Source organism: Adiantum capillus-veneris, chromosome 20 (genome assembly GCF_014529385.1).
Source record: "Adiantum capillus-veneris isolate H3 chromosome 20, ASM1452938v2, whole genome shotgun sequence".
Lineage (NCBI taxonomy): Eukaryota > Viridiplantae > Streptophyta > Polypodiopsida > Polypodiales > Pteridaceae > Adiantum > Adiantum capillus-veneris.
Window position 1 is genome coordinate 29,653,101 of NC_140950.1, and position 23,568 is coordinate 29,676,668.

General features: G+C 44.0%; 2 protein-coding genes and 2 pseudogenes across 8 annotated transcripts in view; all 4 read right to left on the reverse strand.

The window, feature by feature from the left end:
* Positions 1-9,364: 9,364 nt before the first annotated feature.
* On the reverse strand, positions 9,365-11,194 carry LOC147432299 (uncharacterized). The gene is made up of 2 exons (XM_086491905.1): positions 10,039-11,194; positions 9,365-9,960 (listed from the first exon to the last, which is right to left on the reverse strand). The coding sequence occupies exons 1-2, from the start codon at positions 11,192-11,194 to the stop codon at positions 9,365-9,367; spliced, it is 1,752 nt and encodes a 583-aa protein (XP_086348031.1).
* A 517-nt stretch (positions 11,195-11,711) lies between these two features.
* Positions 11,712-13,201, reverse strand: LOC147432300 (uncharacterized; annotated as a pseudogene).
* Positions 13,202-13,558: 357 nt separating this feature from the next.
* Positions 13,559-15,303, reverse strand: LOC147432301 (uncharacterized; annotated as a pseudogene). Its single transcript, XR_015185530.1, has 4 exons — positions 15,042-15,303; positions 14,415-14,919; positions 14,016-14,246; positions 13,559-13,941 (listed from the first exon to the last, which is right to left on the reverse strand). The product of XR_015185530.1 is annotated as an uncharacterized LOC147432301 (transcript).
* The window catches only part of LOC147432302 (uncharacterized), a 59,977-nt gene continuing 51,605 nt past the window's right edge, over positions 15,197-23,568 (reverse strand). Inside the window, exons 2-3 of one of the 6 annotated variants that reach the window (XM_086492265.1) lie at positions 18,418-18,474; positions 17,902-18,305 (exon numbers count right to left, since the gene is read on the reverse strand). In XM_086492265.1, coding sequence (XP_086348391.1) covers positions 18,239-18,305; positions 18,418-18,474 — 124 coding nt within the window. In that variant the 3' untranslated portion in view covers positions 17,902-18,238. The other 5 variants (XM_086492264.1, XM_086492267.1, XM_086492266.1 and 2 more) reach the window with 5 other exon arrangements.

Consider the following 23,568-nt stretch of genomic DNA (forward strand, 5'->3'; position numbering starts at 1 on the left):
TAATCAACACTTTATTTACACAATGAATGGCTCATTACCGTTTTCACCATAATCACCATTCCTTCAAGTGGTATCAGAACTTACGGCTCATACTTAGACCTATTCATCAATCTTCGTATTTTCATACCTATGCTTGATTAGATCCCCATTGGTTAGTGTGAACACGTTCTAGGGTTTGAGTCCCTCGAGCCACTACTCTCCTAGCCAATTAGGTGGCTAATTAGCATTAGGTCTCAATGTGTGTAGGCCCATTGCATTCAGCCTCTTCTATGCTAGGTCATTCAAGCCCCATCCTTGCTTGATTTTGACCTCTACTCATACCTCTTGCATCACATTTAGGTGTAGGAATAAGAATTAGGTTATTGTGTGTATGTGTGATCGAGTGATTAGAGCACCACGTGTGTGAGTAATTGAGCCATTTTTAATCCATATTCTGAAGAATTGATTGTGTGTGGAGAGTACCCTTGCATAGGGCTTCCAAATGATCCCATGTATGCTTGATTTGGAGCTCATTTAAGCTCCTACTAGCCTTTGTACAAAGAATATAATCTACAGAGGTCGCTCCTTTGACAAGCAGGCAAAATGGGCGTCGTGGTGTAGGGGAATCACCCTTTTCTTGGCTTTCCACAAGGTTGTGGGTTCAACCCAACCTAATTTTTAGTTTATTCAACTTGGCTTGATGATGTTGGCAGGTCTGTTAGCGATCCATCACATGCACTCTCACCTTTACCCGAGAGAAATCGGATGCCAACCACTCCAAATTCACAGGCTAGCCCTTTTGGGTCCGCAAGGGGAGGATCTCACACTAAGAAACATTACCAAGGACCAGATCTCCCAAGGGAGTCTTCCCACAACAATAGAGAAAAGCTCAAGGCTACAATAGCTTCAAGGCAAGAGAATCTTTGCATGTGAAATATATGTGACATTTAGCATTGCACATGTAAGCAGGAGACCAAGCAATGTATGTAAAATTCAATTCCGAAATTTTGCAAACCTCACATTTGCACAAACTCTTTTGCAACCACATTTGCACAAATATAAAGCACAACCATTTGCATTCACCTCTTGCACTGGAACAAAGCAAGACTTTTGGATTCATAAGAACAAACTTGTATAAGGATCAGACATCGCCCGACATCGGGTAAGACCATCCTTACACAGACTTGCACGACAATCTATTTTGTATGCCATGCTGACATCGGCATCCTCTTTGATTCTGACAACGCATTTGAAGGGAAGGAGCATCAACAACAAATCTTAACACAAACTTTGAAGATTTACAGTAGGACTTCACCTTTGACAAAAGCCCCATTGTATTTTGATTTGGCCTACCACCTAGTTGCCTACCATTCTCTAGGGGAGGTGCACACTTTGGTCCTACACCCAGTTGACAATTCTCTCAGGTGGATGTTGTGACTTTGGTCTTACACCCAATTAACGATTCTATGGGGAGGATAGCTTTGTACTTTTGGATGCTACTATATCACACACAACGAGGAGGCTTGTTGGGTGTGTGACACATCCGCACCACCACAAGTGAGAACACCCTCTACTTGATCAAAATTACAACATGTTTTTGGCATATCTCTCACACCCGGACTCGGATATATGTGATCTAGGAGTCTATCCTGAGGTTTTGACACGTTTCAAATGCACAAGTCCTATCAAAATCTTGAAATTTTGAGTGTTGAAGTTTTTGTAGCAGCCTGCAGGAACCTCAACATATTGAAGTTTGGCAGTTTGAATCCTACATTGCAAAGTATTGTGCGGTTTGCACACTGTGGTGCTCTTTGAGAGGGAATTCACCTTGCTTTTGTGTATACAATTGATTCTTTGGAACGTGACTTTCGGATTGTTACACATCCGGGTGCGGTTTTGTATGCATTGTATGACTGTGTGGGGCATTCTAGAGAGTGGTTTTTGCACTATTCTGTGCAATTTATGCTATGTATGCATTTGCGGATACAACTTGAGCTAGGTATAGCTTGCAAATAGTAGGTTCATAGGTATACAGGTGTTTCACACAGATGGAGTTGTCCATAGAGCTACTCGTGCAAAAGTGAGCTCGATTGCAATGCGTATGCTACATGTATGTCATATCTGGATTTTCGATTGAGACAAATTGGTCTCAAAAAGGTTTATGCGCTTTTTGATTACGATGTACACGTTTTGTCTTGCTTCTCTCCCTCATGGTTAGAGAGCGTTTAGTCACTTTTGACTTGGTGTATGACATATGTGGATGAGAGATCGACTCTCTATTTTGCGCATTATCAAAACGGCTTCATTGATGCATTTTACGCATTGTTTATGCTTATGATTGTTTATGCTTATGATTGTTTATGGCTGAAATGTTTTGATTTTTTACTCAGTTTATAGGGGAAACTCTGCCATATTTTTTCCAGATTCTTGTCATGTTTTATGTATATCTGCAATTTTTCTCTGTGATGATTTAGTGGTCGAGTGTTTTACTCACATTTTGATAGGTTTTGTCAACCTTGTACACACTCGCGCAAGAGTGAGAGTTGCATATGCTCGTGTGGCTACAGACTTTTCCAGTCACAAGTTTCATAGGTTTTGCAAATTTTTGCAAGCATTTTCTCTTGTGGGATGCATTTTGAGCAAGTTTTCTCACTACTTGCATATATGGTTATGCGCTTTACACTCGGTTGAGCTGCTCCACCCACATCCTATGTTCTCTCTCTCTCTCTCTCTCTCTCTCTCTCTCTCTCTCTCTCTCTCTCTCTGTGCACACGCACCACATTTGCACATTGTTGTGTGCTTGCAGAGATAGAACATTCTGGAGCTGCTTTTATGCATATGTTTGATGCAGTTGATCATGGGTTTCATGATTGTGAAGTAGTCAAGTTTTCTCCCACTTTGTTGCCAGTTTGACATGGTTTATGGTAGAGATTATACTAGAGTTTTTTTTCTCAATTTACAGGGGAGACTCTACCAAATTTCTCCCATGTTTTCTCGCCATAGTTTCTTGACATTCACTTATGGGTCTTGGATAAAGCAAGCCTACCTTTTCCCGAGCCTTGCCCCGAATGCACATGTGGAAGGAAAAAAGGCAAGGCTCTCTCTTTTTGCTAGAGAGAGCCAAACTGATAACCCATATCAAGGAGAAATAGATCAGCACCATATGCTTTCATATCTTTGAAGATGTGGGGCTACTATATATAATTGTATATAGAGTTTGATCATTCGACTCCAATTTGGTGAGTAATGCCAAAAATGGCGAGGGAATAAGGAAGAATAAATAACCTCGAGTGGATGTAATGTTACTAACCCGTGCTACCTAGACTACCTATTAGGTATGATATAGAAAAGGTATGGCTTTTCTCGATTGCACAGGTTCCTTTTAGAGATTCGAGATTCAAAGCATAAAGTATAGAGATGGGAGGTGTACACCATATGCTATCTTTATAACATATGCCATCTCTAGGGATGCCATGAGATAGAGTAGGAAAAGGAGAAGCCATGTGGGCATGCATAGCAGGAACTGAGGGGTATATGTATTGGCAAGACTTGAGGGTTATATGGTTAGCACTAACAGAGGCCATTCTAAAGGATGTGTTGAGGCAGGCGGCAAGCATGAGCCCACGCGTGAGAAGGAAACCGGCCTAAAGCCATGTCTTGGTGCGAGAAGAAGGAAACTAGCCTAAAGTTACATCTCGGTGAGAGAACGATATGAAGTTGCAAGAGAAAGTGGATCTAGTCGGTAACTCTGAGAGAATGGGACACTAATTATAACTGTTTTTTCCCATGTAGATGCTTCTACATTCTTACTTTTATCTCCCTTCCTCTTTTAAGTTCTTATTGCCTCTAAGGGAGATTACATACAAAGCCCAAAAACTCTAATGAGTCTAATATATGATGTGACTATCAAGGTTGCACAATTTGCATGTACATGTTCCACCTTTTTATTGCCATCAAGCCGTCTTTTAGTTTACTTTATTTTCTTTTGTAACCAAATACTGTATTAGATCCACCAAGATTGTGTCAATTTGGTCTCATAGGTCATTTTGCACTTTTGAAGACGTTTAAAATAACATTTCAGTTCATTTCTCCGTTTCTTCTCTCTCTCTCTCTCTCTCTCTCTCTCTCTCTCACACACACACACTCTCTCTCTCTCTCTCTCACACACACACACACACACACACACACACACACACACACACACACAAGTTTTCTATCTTACACACACATAGAGACAATACAAGTTTTCTTACACACATACACATTGACACACACACACACACACACACACACACACACACACACAAGTTTTCTATCTTACACACATAGAGACAATACAAGTTTTCTTACACACACACACACATGTGTGTGTGTGTGTGTGTGTGTGTGTGTGTGAGAGAGAGAGAGAGAGAGAGAGAGAGAGAGAGAGAGAGACCAACCTCTATGACTATCCAGACGTGGTGGGTCATCGCATCTCGAATTTTCTCGTGTCAGTGGAATCATGTGGCTCATGGCTATGGCCTTTGCTTTGGTCTGTAAACCTTTGCAATGCCACGCCGCCATGGATATGGTGTTTGCATTGTCCGCAGCTCTCTCAAACACTCTCTTTTTCACACTCCAACTCGATGACTCGGTTCCAGTTCATTGCAACCATATTTGAGGCACCCACTTTTTAAAATTTTTAAAATTATAACTCACCAAGTTATGTGGCCAATGCTTGATCTCCATGTAACTCATTGAGTAACGTGGCGATCATGTAGGCATCACGCTCGCATAACCGGCGAGTTATGTGGCGATCCACCTCTGCCATCGTTGGCCAGCTACATATCTTGTCGAGTTATGTGGTGGTATGAACGAGGTGATTGTGGTGTTCCACATGGATCAGAAAGGACCCTCCACAATGGCATACACGTAACTCAATGAGTTACGTGTACATCCCACATGGCGAGCCACATGGCACACAACAACCACCCAGTCATACCACCACGTAACTCGGCGACTTATGTGACCGGTCCATGCTGGCTAGGATGTGTAATTCTCTATTTGTCATCGTATAAGTGCCACATAACTCATCGAGTTACGTAGATGCTCCATTGGATAGCTGAGCGAGTTTTGGGCAATTCCATGCGTCACATATTGATGCTTGGGAGAAAGGGTATCTTGCCAAGTTAGCTGCCTCGCGGATGTCACATTAGGGTGGGTACTGCAAGAAGTGGGTACGCTTGATCATGCATACACCTTGTCCTTCCCTAGAGTTCTCTTTTACTCACCCTAATCACAAGCCAAATTTGATACTGAGGAGTGGAAATTGTTGTACTAGTATTAAACACATCACACAACAAATGTCTGTTTGAGAAGGGGACGAGGGAGCGTTAATCTCTCCTTTGACATTCTCACCGGCATTGTTACATTTGAGGGTTTCCCAATTTCCCCGATTTTCTTTGCAACTACACAATAGTATTCGTTGATCCCAACCACCTACACCAAGGGAAAATTTGTGCAATCTAAAGAAATTGTTGTTGGCTAGTGGGCCCTCTCTCTCTCTAACAACAAGAAGCCATTAGTATCTATAGCACAAGTAGGCTTCTTGCTCTTAAGCAATGGCAATATTTTGCTCTCTCTTGAGAGCCTTCACTTTGTATCCCTACCCAAACTTGCACCCCAATTGCTTCCCTTGTAGCTATAACTAAATTTCTATCATAATCATCATCCTTTTGTAGGCACCTACACTCTCAACCATGACAAGGATTGATCTTATCCCAGCCCGAACATGTATGTATCAGTTGTAGTGTTTTCAACACTACCTTCTAATGCAACCCATCTCCTAACCAAGAAGAGGGTGCCCCTTTTTTAACGTAACTATTTTAGTTTATGGATATTAGCAGCCATCAAACTTGAAGCACTAATGCAAGATCTACTTAATTGAGTGGAGGTTCGTGCTAGCACACATGGTTGGTGTTGCTATTGTAGATGGCTAGCAATGCTTCTTGTCCAAGAATGGTATATCTTCATGCAGGGCTAGCACACCAAACTTCCATGTTGGCACTTATGTTGTGTCTATTGCTCTTAAACCTACTGGCTCTTTGCAACCAATATAGGCTTACTTGCACAACTAAATTTTGATGCTTTGCCTACAACCAAATTTATAGGTGCCATCCCTTCTTGGCAGACAACATAGAGCAATAACTTCACTAAAAATCAAGAATTTATCATCCATAGTGTTAATCTCACACTTGCATTATGAGAAATAGATAATTAAAAAATCCATCTTGATTCAATTCAAAATTGCATGTGTAAAGAATCATACACTCAAATGTACAAACTTCAAAATAATAACTTCCTTATATTGCATTTACAACCTTTGTGTTTACACACACTCTCGCTCAATATTACAAACATTGCAAATCAGTAAAGTGAAAAGTATTTAGCGGTTATCTCCCATATCAAGCTCATGTGTGGGAGTGCCCTTGCCATTGAAACTTGCTTTGGTATTAGTGAAACATTGGCATTGTACACATTTGGCTAATACATCCTGGATATGTCTCCATTGAGAGCTCACTGAATAGGAGCACTACAAAAGGCTTACCACCTAACCAGAGTCCTTTCATACAAACCTCATCATTCACACTTGCAAGTCTACATGTCGTCCCAAGCTACACCCATGGCCATCTGGACTCCTCAAACCCCATGTCGACTCCACCTCCAAGCTCTGCAGACACATTTTTCTCTACGCACATATCCGTAAATACCGTAAATGCTCCTTGGTCCCCATGCTATAGATGACGCAACAAACAACATGTGTGGCATAGTCTGTGTGACTTCAGTAGCTTGTCTGGAATTAGTCTCTATGCACTTTGTTCAATAGTCCAAAGTGCAAGGGAGGTGTCTAGAGTTTGGAGTATGCACCAACATATGGTGTCTATCTTCTCTATTCCAGGAATTGGTCTATGTGGACCTTTTCATGTTCCATGCGAGGTGTATGAGCATCCAAACTACTTGTACAAAGCTCCAAATCAATCTCCTAGCTTCATGGGTCGACACCCCTTTGTAGGGGTTGATTTGGGTGCCTCTTCCATATACATTGGTACTACACACTTGGACTACACCTTGCTAGTTCTACTTAAGTAGCACATCTAGTACATACTTTTGATACAAGTTTATGATCGATAAACTAGTTCATTTTCATCTTGATACATCTTGTGTATTGTGCCATTGGTTAGTACTCTAATAATCATTAATAATGCATCATTAAGTAGGCCACCATAGAAATAAAAGTGAGATCGATCATTCTTGACAGTTGATGCTTTGCCATATTTGTATCAAACTTTTGCCTCCACCTACAGGCTTATGATAAGGAATAAATCTGATGATGTAAAGTTTAATTGTCTTGTCTTTGTATTGTTGCAAGAGGCCCAATCTAGAAAAGATGAGGCTAAGTAGCGTGCTATTGAACATTTATTTGCGGCTGTACAATAAAAGAACAATGACATAGAAGGCTTGCCCACACAACTACTGCTTCTTCAAACTGAATTAGGTCCAAGAGGTCTTAAAAAAGAAGATGAAATTTCATTATTGTAGGAAAAATGATCATCTTATCAATTAAACCACCATAACATATAATCAACTTTTAAAATGCAACTGAAGAATAATCGCACTAAACCATGCATGTGACAGCTACATACTACATCAAATGTCTAAATGAAATATAAATAGTTCAATTCCAACAAAATCAATACAGTTTACACAAATTCAAAAGCATGTCTTTGCGATGTTAAAACAAGGTGAGAACTCACAATGGCTTGCAAAAAGCAAGGGAAGGTTAGTTTTTGGCGATAGGGAGGTATGTAGTGGAGTGGTCGGACCAGTAGTTGTAGTTAGTGCCATATGTGGTTTGTGGTAGGTCATTGCTAACCCATACGTGGTCTAGCATAGAGTTGTGTACTCTGGTTGGATGGTGTATTAATTGGTGGAGACCGTGCTGGAGAATGAGGTTGGAAAGGGTTCTATATGTGCTGGTTTCCTGAAGTGCGTCAATGTTGAAATCTCCCATTATGATTAGTGGTCGCATGGAGATGCTATGCAAGAATCGTGGGAGCGATGATGTCAGTGCCTTGTAGAGTGAAATGATTGTCGCCAGGCACTTGTTGGTGTAGTGGAAAGTTGCATGGATTGTTTCAAGCGTTTGATTTATGTAGATGCGTATTTGTGTAGGTATTAGGTTGTTTTTATGGAGAATGGAGATGCCGTGTAGTTGTGTTGAGGATATGCTGTGGAAGCCTGGAATGGTTGTCGTATGTTGTCGAGTCTCTTGTAGGCAGAGGATGTCGGAGGCCATCAGGATTTTGTCATGGATGATATCGTTTGCATGCTTTCCAAGGGAGACGACGTTTAGTGATTGCACAATGTAATGCGTATCTTGGTGGAGATGCAACTACTTCTGGACGGGCGAATAAGCTGCTTCTGTTCTCAACCTGTGGAGTTCTTTGAGGACAGATGCATCGGTGTGAATGTTGCAAGGTAGCAAGCTCTCTATTAAATATAGATTTGCAGTGTCACGAATTCATGTGATAGCAGTGTATGTGAGGCCGTGAGACCTAATTCCTTTGGGTTGAAAGCCAGTGTGTTGAGTGTAAGCCCTTGTGATCGGTGAATTGTGCGGGCCGCGGCAGGTTGAACTGGGAATTGCTTGTGTGTGAGGGTGTTGAAGTAGTTCTTGCCAATTTGGAATTTGCGTGCGATGCGGAGAATTGGCGTCCAACCAGGCATTGTGAGTGGGTTGCGAAGATGACGGTGGTCATACCTTTGTTTTTGCTCTATGCTAGGGTTGGTGAAATGAATCCAGAGGCATGTCGTGTCAGAGAATGTAGTGCAGAGCTTGTAGACGCCTTATGCACCGTTCACGAGGCCGTCGAGAATGTCCAGATTTCCAGCGCATAGCTCGACCACTAGGCCTGGCTTCAGACACAATGTTGCTTGGAGACCCGCAATTTGTCTGGCATCCAATGAAATTGCTATTGTTTTGCTGCAAGAAGCGGCACGCTTGTCAATCGCTTTGAATATGTGTGGCTCACCGGGCAATTGTGCGAAGACCTTTTCATTGTGTTCATCCTTTGCCTTGTTAGAGTAGAATAGGTGTGATATGGTTATGTCAGCAAGAAACTCTCTGTGGAAGGAGCTGTTAATGTATGCAAGGTCGTTGCTCGTGTGTGACCCAATTCTCATTCGGTTGAGCACCTCTATAAATTGTCCATCGTTTTGTCTCATTGTCATCGTTAGTTCGTAGCACTTAGGGATTTCATGCCAGTACGAAGGTGTAACCGCCTCTAGAAGAGGTTGCTTGCTTGTGAATATCCAAGAGTCTTTGACTGGGCTAGCTTGGCAGAGGTCACCACAGAGTATGATAGACACTTGATCCTATCAAGGAGACTTCATCAAACACTACAAGCTCCAAATCTTGATAAAGTAAGGACAATGCATCTAGCTTTTCTGCTCTGAGACTTGTGTGTGTCGTAGTTATCAAAGGCAAATATAAAGCTGAGTGTATAGTTGTGCCACCAATGTTGAATGCTGCCTTGCCTGTATATGCCATTAGGAGTGCCTTAGGAAAGTCAGGATTGTGGCCTGACTTATGTGTGTAGAAATGAATGAGGGCTTCGACTAGCAAGAGTAACGTGAATGTTTTTCCAGTGCCTGCTCCACCTGTGAGGAAGAGATGTATCTTTTCTGATGGCGCTATGCGTTTTTTAAGCATCACATCATCGAGGATGAGTCGCTGTTGTGGGTTTAGCTTCTTTATTGATGAGTGAAAATCCTTATTGGTCATGCCAATATGTTTGGAAAAATGCAAAGCATATGGTTTCTTCGCCGGTTGCTTTGATGGGGTGTTGATTATCACGTTGGCATTGTCGGAATCATTCAAGGAGCTTACACTTCTTGTGTTGCGTGAGGTTGAGACGGCTGTTGCGAACCTGTCGAGTGGAGCTGTTTCGACAACGAACTGTGATTCATTGTTTTTCACTATCTCAATGTTCGAAGTGTAGACATCGATCTAAGACGAACCTTCGAGCAGGTGCTCATTCTCATTGCTTGACCACGGCAAGAAGAGAAGGCATTGTTCTCTGTAGTGGTTGTCAGGGTCTTTGGCTTTATTGTATCTAACGTACGGTATGATGCATGCCCTCCGCAGCAACGTGTCAGGCTTGGAGGGATTTTTGGTTGTGGAAGCGAACTCGGCCAAGCACATGGCAAAGAACGAGTGTGGTCTGGAGGCATATTTGTCAATGATGGAGGTAGAGAAGATATCTGTCGTGTCGGGGTGCATTTTTTGCAAGGTGTTCTTTTTTTTGCGAACGAGAGCACGCTCTTCAGGTGGATTAGTATTTATGTATATGAATTCTCTAGAGGAGTTGTGCAATGGAAGCGAGAGACATATGTAAGCAGCTTGTTGTGAACTAATCTGCTGTGTGTTAAGGATTGTGCTACCAACTTTTCGTAGTCTCTCCAACGTTCTTGCATTGTTTGCGACACAATGATCAAGCTGTGCCTTGATTGCTCCTATTAATGTATTGTCCATTTTTGTCATGTATAAGGTGCAGTAGCTCGCAGCTCCATGTGCGATTAGCACGAATTGTATATTTGTGTTTGCATTCCAAAGTGAAGCTATTGACTTGTTGAAGTTGTTCGTGAATATATCGCTTGGTTTGCGCTTGAGGAAAATAGTGGGTCCCGAGATAGTTGCTTGCAATGCAAGCAAGTACTGTTCCATGGAGAGTTGTACTTGTTCTAGCCATTCTTCAAATGCGGGCGCATTTTGTAAATCAATTTGGCTGAGTTGTCTTGCAACTTGTTGCAAGTAAAGCTTACCTTGTCTAGCTATGTTCGCCTCAAGTATTCCTTGCCGGATAATAGTTGTGAATGGCATGGGGAAACGTGAAAATCCAAAACGGCAACTTTTGCTCTTCTTTTGGCAAGTCTTATGGTGCTTGTGCTTGTAAGCTTCAGAAAGGTCATTGGGCAAGATGGATCCATCTGTGCTAATGTGGGTATCTACAAACATTACAATATCTTGATCTAAGTGCGTTGTGAGTGATGGAGCATTTTCTAGCCACAACAAACCATGATCATGTTGGCTACCGCGACTTTGGAACTCCGTGATGAAAAAGAAGTCTCCTATTTTGCCACATATGGAGGAATCAATCCGCAACAACCGTTTCATTGCGTTGAACCTGTTGATGTAGAAACGGGCAGTTGTAATGGGATTGGCACGAATGAGGCGACGTTGGTATGAGCTCAGGCTCTCCTCGGGCTCTTGGCTCAGCGTGACTAACTTCTCTAGTGCAGCAAGAAGCTCTTTCCATCTTCGCTCTACGGTGGAGAACGTGACAAAAATGGGGGCAGTTCAAGTTGTCGGATCATTGCGAAGACATTTTTTTTTCATCTTTTCCTTGTAGTCGGAGGATGTGCGCAGTGCCTCGAAGTCTCTGAAGCCTAACCTTGAGTTCAAAAGCCTCTCTATGTTTGTGTCTTCTACAACTTGCCTTGCAGTCAGAGTTGTACCTGCTAGCTTTCCCTTGCGCATTCGCACCCAAACAGAGGAAGCAACTTGTTGTGACATGATTTTGATAGACTTGAAAAATAAATTTTCGATGTCCAGGACGAATCTTCTGTCAACGTTCAGGAGCTCCCACTTTGCAATCGTTTGATAATCTTTGCTTGCGGCTTCTCAATATCTTCTAGGTGACCCAAAGAAAAGAGTTGGGAAGCTCAACTCTTCGCAATACTCGTCCGTGAAGATGCTCAACGGTGAATTTCCCTCGCAAGGCGCAATCATGAAGAATCTTGCCACTGTAATCGACAACCTCTGCCGCACTTGTGACCCCATGAAGCATGACATCAGTCTGTTCATCCTCAAGCTCAACATCATGCGCATTGGCGTCAAGGGTATTCGTAGGAGGCATACCTAGACTAGAACGATGTGCAAGCCACTTGTCATTGATGGTGACACCTTCTCTCGTGTAGAGTGGTGTGGACAATAGCGTAGTGGTTGCACGCATTGTGAGCAGGGGTCGCACAACACCGCTTAGGTAACATCTATCGTATTCGAGCTTCCGTTTGATTCCCACAAGGACAGAAGCCTCATCCTCAATGAAGCACGGCAGCACAGTCTGGCTCTTCTCCAAGTTAGCAAGCATATTGACAACGCTACCTCTAAGCCCATACTGACCTTCGTACGTCAGTTCACGTATCTTGGCGAAGGGGATACAAATGGAGACCAAGCGTGCCTCTACGGGGTTTAGATCTGAGATAAAGGGAAGTGCTGGATTGACCCCTGTCTCTTGCAAGCTCCACAGGTGATTGCTATCGCTTGTCGAGTGTTTCTTGCACTGGCTACAGACGTACACATCCCCATAGCGTCTTCGCTTCCTTGAAGTGGATTCCGCAACTGGAGGCAGAAGCTGACGTGTTAGCTGGCGGCGGAATAGCAAGCGTCCACATTTTCCGCAGAATGTAATGGGCTTGTCCTTGATGCTTTTGTTGTATCTCTTAATCGGCTTGCTCAACCTGGCATGGGTGCTTCGTATCTGAGCACCAGTGACCAGGCCCTTCTCGTTCTTCAGACGTGAAAGCTTGCATTTCACGGCCTGGGTTGTGTGCAACGTGTGTGGGTGTTTGGCTTGGAACATGCGGACCACCTCAACAGCAGGCAAATCCTCATGCAAGCATAGCCTATGCAAAGTGGCCACCTCATCTTCTTTCCATCCAACACGTGCACGGCTTGAGCACGTTGTGAAGGTGGGAAGGTATATGATGCCATTGCTTGTTTCGGAGAGCAGAATGCCCTTTGCAAGAAATGGTTTCGATGGCATCCCCAAGATGATTGTTCTCACGCTTCCATTTCTTTTCAAATACACTTTTAACCTACAAGTCGCAAAGCGAGCGAAGGCCGTTAACACGTCGAGGCTAAGAGCAAGTGAGTTGACGCGTGTTGAATACAAAGACGTGAATTTTGTGGCCGTCATTGCGGTAGTGGCCCCGTCAGTACGGAAGAAGAGGCATGCACCCGGTGGGACAACTTGTCTTTCAAGCAAGAAGCTCTCAAGCAAGTCGTTGAGCAAATTTGATTTAAGGTCATGTGGTGCACTTGTTGAGTTTTGGAGATGGTGTAGCGCGAGGAAGATTTCTGAATTGTTCGGAAACTATGCCGCGAAAACGGTATCGACATCGTGTTTGGCCAAGTGAGTCATTGGAAAGACACGCAAAGATTGTAAATATTAAATCACCTTGTGTGTTTGTTTGTGTGTGTGTATTAGAGCGAGAGCGAGCGAGAGCGAGAGAGAGAGAGAGAGAGAGAGAGAGAGTCTGGGCTTTGGAAGGTTGAAAAGATGGAGAGGAAGGAAGAGTAGAGAGCGAGTTATGGAGAGACACCATGGCAACAAGGCTCAACTGCAAGATACGATTTTCTTATGAAAGCGATATACAATGGACAAGCCAAAATTTAGTTCATCGATTGTAGAGGAGTTTAGGTAAGGAAGCATAGTTATTCGTGGTGAAAGGCCAAAAGCTATGGAAATCCATGCTCTCAAAGCATCTAGGTTTCCAACAGAGAAGTGAAAGATATCATAGACCCATTTGTGCCAATTTTGAACACACCCTCGACAACAGATGTCGATAAAATATCCCTCGCCTCTGGAATGCTCTCCATGTACACCTCCTTGAAGCTCCTTGGCAAGCCCAGAAGACGATCCACCATAGACCCTTACACTTGAACTGCCACAACACATCTGTCAATGCTGCTTTGGATCTGTGCCTCAACCTGAGAGTCGTGTTGATGACGTGATCTTTATCGCATAGAGAACAACATAGTCGGCCTTCAACCTTCTTCACCTTCGGCGAGTCACAAACTGAGCACTGGGAATGCAAGAGAGCTCTATTGAAGTTCACAAAGCGCAAAGTCCCCACAACCTACAAAAAAAACAAACGTGTAAAGACCACTAAAGATGTGTTTATGCGGTTGAGTGCAAACCATGCAAAGTCACCTCTCTATTGTAGCCGAGAATCTCACACTGTTTATGAAATGCTGTGGTCAATTCTTCCTTCAAGCGTGATCCTCGCATGGGGGCCAAAGTTGTGACGTCCAGAACAGACAATGTGCGCACCTTGCCAACAAAGAGGCCAATATTCCTAGCCACAAACATAACAATGTCCTCCCTAGCCATCTGGGCCATCACCCGATCATAGTCATGCTTTCGAGAGTTGACAAAGCTGACCTACATATGATAAAAGGTTTGTCAATATCGAAAGAAAGAAACACTAAAGCCAATGCTTCTTATACGTACAACTGCTTTGTCGTCTGGGGTCGAGCCATCAACAACAACCAAATCCCCAAATGTAGTGTCAATTCTCTATGGAAATTACGACTTTGCAAGACAACAAACCGACATGCAAGGAGAACAAAGTTGACCCAACATCGCTATGGTTTTTAGCCCTCACAAGAGGATAGTCAATCATGACGAACAAGCCGATCTTGAGCTCCCTAGTGTAGGTCTCAATGAAGGGATCCACAACGACGACCGTGGATCATGTCAATGCAATCGGCATCGATGATGTCAAACTTGAAGTAACGTGCATTTTTCTTTTGCCCAGGGGAGATGGAACGGTATGTGCCATACCAATTCAACATTTTGCCCTCTATGGTGAAAGGTTTACTATCCTCATCTATATCGCTAATCATGAATAGCGGCAAGGTTTCCTTGACTAACAAGCTTTTCCCTTTTTCCAGTAGCTTGTCGCTGTCCAAGACATTCTGAGCAACTGAAGATTGGCCAACTTCAGAAAATGAGGCTGCAGCTTTGCGCAATTCGTGAGCTGGGCAAGGAAGTTGTTGTTGAGACGAAGACGGTGCTTATGCGCACTCCTCCTCTAGTGGAGAGTATCCTTTGCCTGCAAAAAAAAGCAGAGCACCATCTTAACGCAACTCAACACTCAAGAATGCATTGTAGCGAAGAACATCGTAGACACGTCAAAACTATTCCACAAAGAATGATTGTGCACATTGGCCATACCTGCACTTCCAACGGGATCGTTAGCAGGGCTTCCTTGAAGCAACGCACGCCTACACCTCTTTCCAGCTGCGATTTCCTCGAAGCCCGGATTTGGCGGCGACCCGACAGAGCTCGACACTACCAAGTGCGATGAACGTTTGTCTGTAGGACATGGAGGAGACTCAACGAACCTACGCAGCTCTGCAGGAGGAAAAGAAAAGGAAGCATCCAATTAACCATAAAATTGACTAGTTGAGCAAAGCAAAGAGGGCGTAAAAAACATCCGGCAAGCAGTACACTCGTAAAAGCAAAGGAAGAACGAGGTGCAGAAAGGAACTTCTTGAAAGGATGCGAACAAGCTTGCGCCAAATATGATTTCTTTTTGGATGAGCAAGCAAACAAGTTATTTAATCTTGGAAAATGTCACGTTTCAAATCCCTCGCCAGGTTACATACACAAGAAGATTTAGAAATTTTCTGATGCAAGAAAACGAAGTCTCTCAATGTTTTTCATACAATGCATAACATCATGAGCTTCTGCTCGAGAGGCAACGTATATGGAAGCCTCCGAGCCAGGTAGCAAGATTGCGAACTTCTCAAGCGAGGATGATCATAAAGAGCGTCAGGTGGAGCCTGTTGATTCACTCCCCTCAGGCGATGGGGAAATGCGAGCATGCGTAGACATGCATAAGCCAAAAGCTAATGAAGGACTGATGCCCGAGGCTGGGCTTGCTGAGGTTTGTGAGTTGTTGCAAGTAGAGACGGCTCAGAAAAGGTATAACCAGAACATAAAAAGATTGGGGCTGTGGGATACGAGACAGCCGTTGCGTGTGCATGATGCTAGTGCTATGATTAGCAAAGGCAGAGGGTTGTCGAGTGGGGTGTATGTAGAGTTAAAGAAACTAGAGGCAACACCTTTGGGGTAGTTCTCAACGGGCATGCGCCTTGGCAGGCAGGGGCAGATTATGGTGAGCGTGCAATTGTACTTCGATGAAGATGTAATGAACCACCAGTTTCCGGATTTGGCACTCAGGACGAGGTGCCCGTTCATGAAGTATTCACAAATCCTGGCCATCAAGAGCTGGGGTTTTCAGACCCGGTTCGATGGAACAGATATGGTGTGGTTGGAGGATTCAAACTCCCCTCGACTGAGGCGTCCCGTGAATCAGCGGACGGCCAAGCATGTTACCGAGATGGTTTGGGCAGATGAGCGGTGGTTAGTAAGAACTGGTGTCCTAGTCGGAATCATTGTACTCACTTGATACACGGGAGAACTGTCCATTGAATGGCAAGCATGGAGCAAAGTTTGGACTGAATTTTTTTTTAGGACATTGAGCCCCCAAGCCTAGCTTTTGACTGGCCAGACATGATGCAACCAAAGGGCTGGCTGTCCCTTTACCTGAGACGTCCTGCACTACAGCGGACGATCTCCTCGATGGTCAAGATGGCACGGACAAGTGGAGCCTGAGCTCGAGAGCCAGGCAAAATGCAAGGAGGTAACATGGTATGAGCCGAGTTTGGTTTCAAACATGACGGTAAATGAGGGTCTTGAGAGATCAAGCCCAGATTTGTTGTGATGCTCGTGTTGTTGTATTGCGACCTTATGCTCACGGGGAGCAACTTTGAACGCGGCAGCCATCGAAGTCATGGATGGCGATTAGGAATACCTAGGTTTGTTGATAAGGAGCCCCCTAGCAAGGTACTCGATGGGATTGAGCAAGGCTTGCTGAAGGTGAAGACACGTCAGGGCCCCTGGTCTCATACAACGGGGAACCCACAATACTCCAACGATGATCAACACACGAGGGCTTCTCGAGCCCGAGAGCAACACTATGGCCGGGTCTATAGTGGCCGGCAACACCTAGATGATAGCCAAGTACCAAAATAGAGAGAGAGATTTACAATCCCTTGAACCTCGAAGGTCTCAAAGCGTAAGCCGAACACGTCCAGGAGATGTCTAGCTCGACAGAGCTCCGCAACCAGAATACATGGCAAAAGAAGGAGACAACCCCTCAGTCAAAAAGGCCTGCTGCCTATGTCCACAAACTCAAAGAGAGGTAATCACCCTGGCCCTGCACGATCCAGGCGATTGAGCAAAACAGCCCCTGACCTGGGCGCAATGGTACAGTACCACAGCCCACTGCAGGCATCAGAAATAGATGGCCAGAACTTGTATGCGGGAGCTAAGACACACAAGTCAATAGAGCTCAGGCTGCTCCCAACTCCTAGCTGAGCGACTACCTGATGGCTGCTCGCGGCTCCACGCAGGGCAGCTCATGGCCTGATGGCAATCCCACGCTGGGGTAATGAGGGTCCAGCCCCTTGTAGCATGACCTGCCGATACTGTGCTAAAGGGCCCATGCACGCGCAGCCCTGCTGTTGCACTTTTGTGGACCCAAACACGTGACCACCATCACGAGCACATCACTTGCAAGTGTAACAAAAAGCAAGCAACAAGATCGGGAGAACAACACCAGCGCAACAAACTTTTTCAACTGCATCACTCGCAAGCACGAACAAACCAAGACCGACAACGTAACACAAAACCAGTGCACAAGACAGAAAAGCAAACCTCCAGAGAAGTCCATGCTCTCACCATCTTTGGGTGAGGCATTGCTTGCACTCCCTTCACCGCCACTGACAATGCCGTCATCAGATGCCATGATAAAGACGATCTCCAAAGAAATGTCGTTGCAGGTACTTTAAGAGGCAAGAAACAAACCCTCAAACCAATGTACAACGGACTTTCAACTCCTTGACTGATTTAAATTTGCAATTACAGCATATAAGCACATACAAATTGAATAGCGAGAGATAGGTGAAAGCTCAAACATGACAACAAAGATTGAGACTTGAGGACACATGTGCAAAAACAAAACAAAGAGAGAACCTTCCACTAGATAATGTAGCTCAAAAGCTTGTACAAAGCAAGACAGACAGAGAATCTTCCACTAGGTAATGTAGCTCAAAAGCTCATACATCAAAACAAATCCTCAGGCTTGCTGCCATGACACAATATAATGATAACCACCCGAAACAAGAACTTATCACAAAGCATTTTTCTGCCCTTTCTGGCCTGTCATATATGGTACAACAAGCACATGGAAATTACATGTCCCGTACTCCATTCAGCACGTGCACTTAACCACAAAGAGCAACACGAGCAATGCTTGTAACCTTAGCCTGCACGATCGCCTTCAACGACCTTGAGAAGCCCGCCTATGGCATTAAACGAGCAAAACAGCGCATGGAAAAGCTCTTGCTGCCACATCCTCGCCACCTGAGCCTGCAAAGCAACCCCCTTGAATGCAATCACCTTCCACAATCTTGAAAACCCCGCGGCATTAAACAAGGAAACTGCGTATGGAACAACGCTAGGTGCTCTGGTAGGACAATACCTGCTCTGCAACCGTCTTCTCGCTAGGACAACACCCGCTGGGCGCGCGCCACATCCTCTGGCAAGAGGAGAGCAGAAAGGATCGAGGCCCGCCAAGAGCAGCACGAAAAGGAATTCAACATGGGTCAAATGAAACTTAATAAAATAACCCTAGAAGCCTTGCAACACGTGGCAGCCATCCAACAAACCATTGGACGGCCTAGAGTTTGCAACAATTTTGCAGCAAAAACCCTATGACCTTCTGCAAGCCAAAAATCCAACATCCTCCTATGTTGGAAATATAATGCCATAAAAAGGTCCAAATTTAGAAAGTGTTTCAATTTGCACGATGCAACAATTTCTACGAGAATCGTGCGAACAAAATCTACTCTAAATTAAACAAAAATTTGATCTATCTTTGCTTGATATTCCGGCACATAACTTACTTCATTCTTAGATAATAGAGATAAAAATGTTACAATTGACCTTTCAAATAGATTAAACAAAAGGCATGATATAAATTGAGCTACCTTTCACATAATCATTAAAGACTTTGTAATCGTGAGCTCCCGAAAGCTCTTAAAATTGGATGTAAATGGATTCCATGTGCATGTGTTTGGAGCAGGATCATACTACTCTAATTTCAAAATCTTGCAAAATTGACCAGATTTTTAAACCATATCTACACTATTTTTTCCTAGAAACCAAGCATAAATTTTCTTCTCTTGGCCATGATCAACTAGCTCAAAGTTGAACGTATCCTTTGCCATAAACAACATCTAGCCAGGTACGTGGTGCACCCTCACTATAAGCTCATGATGTTGGAAGTAATGCACATAATAAAAATTATTATGAATATTTTCTAAACCTTTTTGGGATTCTCTATACTCAAAAGGATATCTAAACACAAACCTTTCCCCCCAAACCACTCCCAAATAGTGGGTGGAGAGAGAGAGAGAGAGAGAGAGAGAGAGAGAGAGAGAGTTTGCAAGTTTTGGGAGGGATACCCCTATTGCATATGCTTATGTACATTGCCCAAAAACCCTCTATATACACTCACATGATACCGTATGGAATGGACTAGTGAATCTCCCATGTAGTAGAGCCTCACATACGCCTAAGTAGTTTAATCCATGTGTAGATGATGTCATGCTAACTTGTTGAGGTTAGGGTCGCAAGAATGCACACAAAGCTCGGAGATGGAGAAGATGCTCAAGACACACAGTGGAGAATGTATTACTTGTTGAGGTTAGGGTCGCAAGAATGCACACAAAGCTCGGAGATGGAGAAGATGCTCAAGACACACAGTGGAGAATGTATTACTTGGTGTGAAAATACCAAATAAGATATCCATAGAGTGATGGTTATATATACAAAGCACGAGGAAAAAACCTCTTAGGTGAAGGAAAAGATCGGATGCTAAGAAGGCCGAGATGGTTAAGACTATATTCCTTAGCTGTGGGTAGACATGATGTGGTGAGCGATTGCATTTGCAATGGGAGTGATGAAGTCGCTACATGCCTAATCCTTGCAAGAAACATTGGGATGAAATGAAGTATATTGAGAGAGAGAGAGAGAGAGAGAGAGAGGTTCTCAAATTCTCTAGAAAATAGTACAGATCAAGCTTGGAGAGACAAATTCGGCTCTCTAGAGGAAGGACAGATCTATATTGAAAAGCTAGTGTGGCAATCGAGAGGATCCTTGCTATCTGCGTTTGGCATGCACGACCTTTGTCGAGAGGAAAGATCAGCAAAGATAAGTTAATCTACACCATAACCCTAACCTAGAACCACACACAACACCCACACCCGATCCTTGCAGCTAAAATCACTTAAATCGCACCAGACAAGATGTGCGATGGCAACACCAGGAGCAGCATTTGGGGTATGAGACATTTGAGGTTCAAAGGAAAAACACTAGAAACGAGTTCATAATTCACGATCATTTCAAATTATATAAACAAGAAATACCACATCTGCCATCATGAAGTGTGAGAAGCACAAATGTTTTAATTGAGGTAATAGACGAGAATCTTACATATCTTCTTGTTGACAGAAAACTCTCTTCTAGTCTTTTCAAAATACACCACAAGAGTACGAAGCAAATCCATATTGTGCTGATGGAAAGGCGAATTCCAGAAGAAAGAGAATCTTCACATACTTTAATTCAATAAAATTGTGAGAGGAAGTGACCTTAGAAGAGGCAATGGTCCTTAAGAGTTGCAGCACTCATGTCTAACCTTCTCTTGCAGAGCCCGAGTAGCATCACCACTCCTTTACAAAAGAGCTCGCACTACGATTGCATGCCATAAATGGAAGTCACCAAGCAAAAACCAAGTGCCAATATACCTTGTTGCAGACCGTGCCTTGCACTTCAAGTAGAGGATGGTTACTAGAAATGCTCTGCATTTATGATAAGAGGATGTATGGGGCAACGCTTACGTATTTTAAAAGGGCTATATGGTCTAGGAGGACCTAGGGTAAAGGGGCCATACTAAGGACGGTAAAGCCGGAGCCGGGCGCTTTTTTAATGAGCTGGAGAGCACTTTTTTCAGTGGACTGCAGATTGTTGGGGTCTCCTTAGCTCAAGCAGTTGCGCTATGCATGGCCTACCTGCAGAATAAGCGTCAGTCGGGTCACAAGAAGGGGGCATCCACAGAAGCCCATATGCAGGACGAGAATGACGTGAAAGAACCACCAGGAGTATTCCAAGAGGGTTGCAACAGAAGCCCAGCCAAATGGGTAGATCAAGACTTGCAAACAGCGAGGACACCTCGGAAACAACAGCTCGGTCCACTTCCTAAAGGTGGCTTGAGGACTGCAGAGAACATGCACTTCCATAAAAAAACTAGCTTGATGAAACCTGGAAGAGAGCCAACCAAGAGAGAAAAAAATAAAAACCCAAATCATAACAAGAAAAAAGGACGAGAGAACAACGAAAGCTTAGTTCAAGAACACAAACCATCTCCAGGCAGCATCGAAGCCGCTAGCTGTTGAGCGGTCAACCAACCCGGGGCAGTGATAGCCCTAGGCAGAGAGCAGCACTTCATGACATACTAGCTGGTGCACGGTGCAGAAGACCATGGATATAAACACAAAACACATTCCAACCAACGCAACCCCACACAGAAACATACATACCAGCACACATGAAGCCACCCACACACAGTCACACACACAATGCAGCACACCTACATGTGCACAGGCACATATACACACACAACCCTGCATGCATGCACACGCATGTGCGCACATACACGCATGCAACTAAAGCAAGCAGCAGAGCTGAGAAAAAGCAAAAAGAAAAAGGAAATCAAGAAAAACAAAAGATACAAAAAAAAGCCATCAAAACAGAGAGCAAAAAAAAGACGCAAATAAGTAAACCCCGAAGGATTATATGTCGACATTGTGACTGTACATCAGAGTGACATGAAACTTTTTGTGGTTTCCTTCATTCGGGATTTCGAGTGTGTTTGAAACATTTCGTTTCAGGGCAAGAAAAAAAAAGCGAAAGCCATTTCCTTATTTCACACAGACACATGCACCAATTATCTACCTATACATATATGTGTGTGTATATCTGTGTGTGTGTGTGTGTGTGTGTGTACACAGTGCACACCCACATCTGTATTCATATGCACACACATATAGGTGTGTGCATGCATGTACAAGTAAAGATACATACATATACATTTATTTATTTCTACACATGCGTGCACACACAAATATTCATAGATATGTATACAATTAGAGAGGCAAAGGAAGGCAGTGACAGAGAGACAAAATGCCTACTGTGTTGGAAGCTTGAGAAAACAAAAAGCAAAGAGAAAAAACAGTCAGCATCAGTATTTTTTACAGATGCTGGTGTAGCAACTCATGAGTTAATTGAGTTGAGGAGGTTCTTGGCCCTGCGTTAAACCCCAACACTTGAAATTATACTTCCCGGACGTGTTCGAGGTCCAAGGATGGTAATTGGATGGTGTACTGGCCAGATATTATTCGCCCTTGGAGATTGTTGCAGATATCCTCCTCAATGAATCCCTCACCTGATAGTTGCAAATTGATTATCTAGCTCCCTAGCTCGTCTTCCTTTCCAGGAGCTGAGAGGGGGTGTTAAGAGTCTTGCATCTCTCTAGATTCGTCTAGTCGTCTCACTACCTCCCAAGAATAGAAGATAGGGAGTGAGGGTGGTTTTGAGGTTGTACCCGGTTAGAGTGAGGTAGTTTTCTCATGTCGGGTTGTGTCTGCCATGTGTAGCCCGGGGTTTTGGCTCTCTCCACGGCTATGTAGCCTCCTGTAGGCAAGGAGTACTTTTTCCCTTACCATTGCAACTTTATCCCAAGGCCCTAAAGACTGATTCCCCCGTTCTATCATATTTTTTCCCCTTATTTTCATGTCCTGGGTGGGAGGTGTGGGTTGGGAAGCTTTGCTGGGCACCTACTTGAGAGAGGGTAGGGGAAGCTTGTGTGTGTGTGTTGTGCTCATCCTAGGGCACCCCTTTTCGGGTATCTGTCACAAGGACGTGGCAACTGCTTATTACTGTCACGAGGACGTGGCAATTGCTAACCTTAGTTGTTGGTTTCTTTCCGATGATTTTTAGTTAATTTTTGGGAGCCTCTTTTTGAAGTCACAAATGGCCGAACATTGCGTGGCCAATGTGAAACGGCCGAGAGTTTCACCCACAGTTGGGAAGGACAGGTCACCACGAGATGGTCCGGCCAATCGGCACTGGAATCCGAGCAGTAAAAGGGTGTCCAGGCTCAGTTCAAAGTCATTTAGGCCCCCCTCGCTACACTTATAAGTCGGTGAGTACTAGGAAATTAACTCAGAAGAGGCATAGTGGACACTTGGTAGCACCAAAGCCTCCAAAGAGTCGAACCAAGCCACCTCAATTGGGAATTTGCGCAAAATCCACATGATGGCTGCTTTTCTCTCACTGTGACTTACAATGTGTGTGTGTGTGTGTGTGTGTTTGTGTGTGTGTGAGTAGTTGGTGCAAGTGTTGAAGCTTTAATGGAAAGCTTACCTTCTCCCTTGCACTATGTAGCACGATGATTCTACACTCGCACACCTCTCTTCCCTTTTGAATACAGAAACGTGATGCCCCGCTCGAGGGCTTTTCATCTGTTGTACATTGTGTGGGTTCATGCGTGATTTTGCCGAGGCAAGAGTCT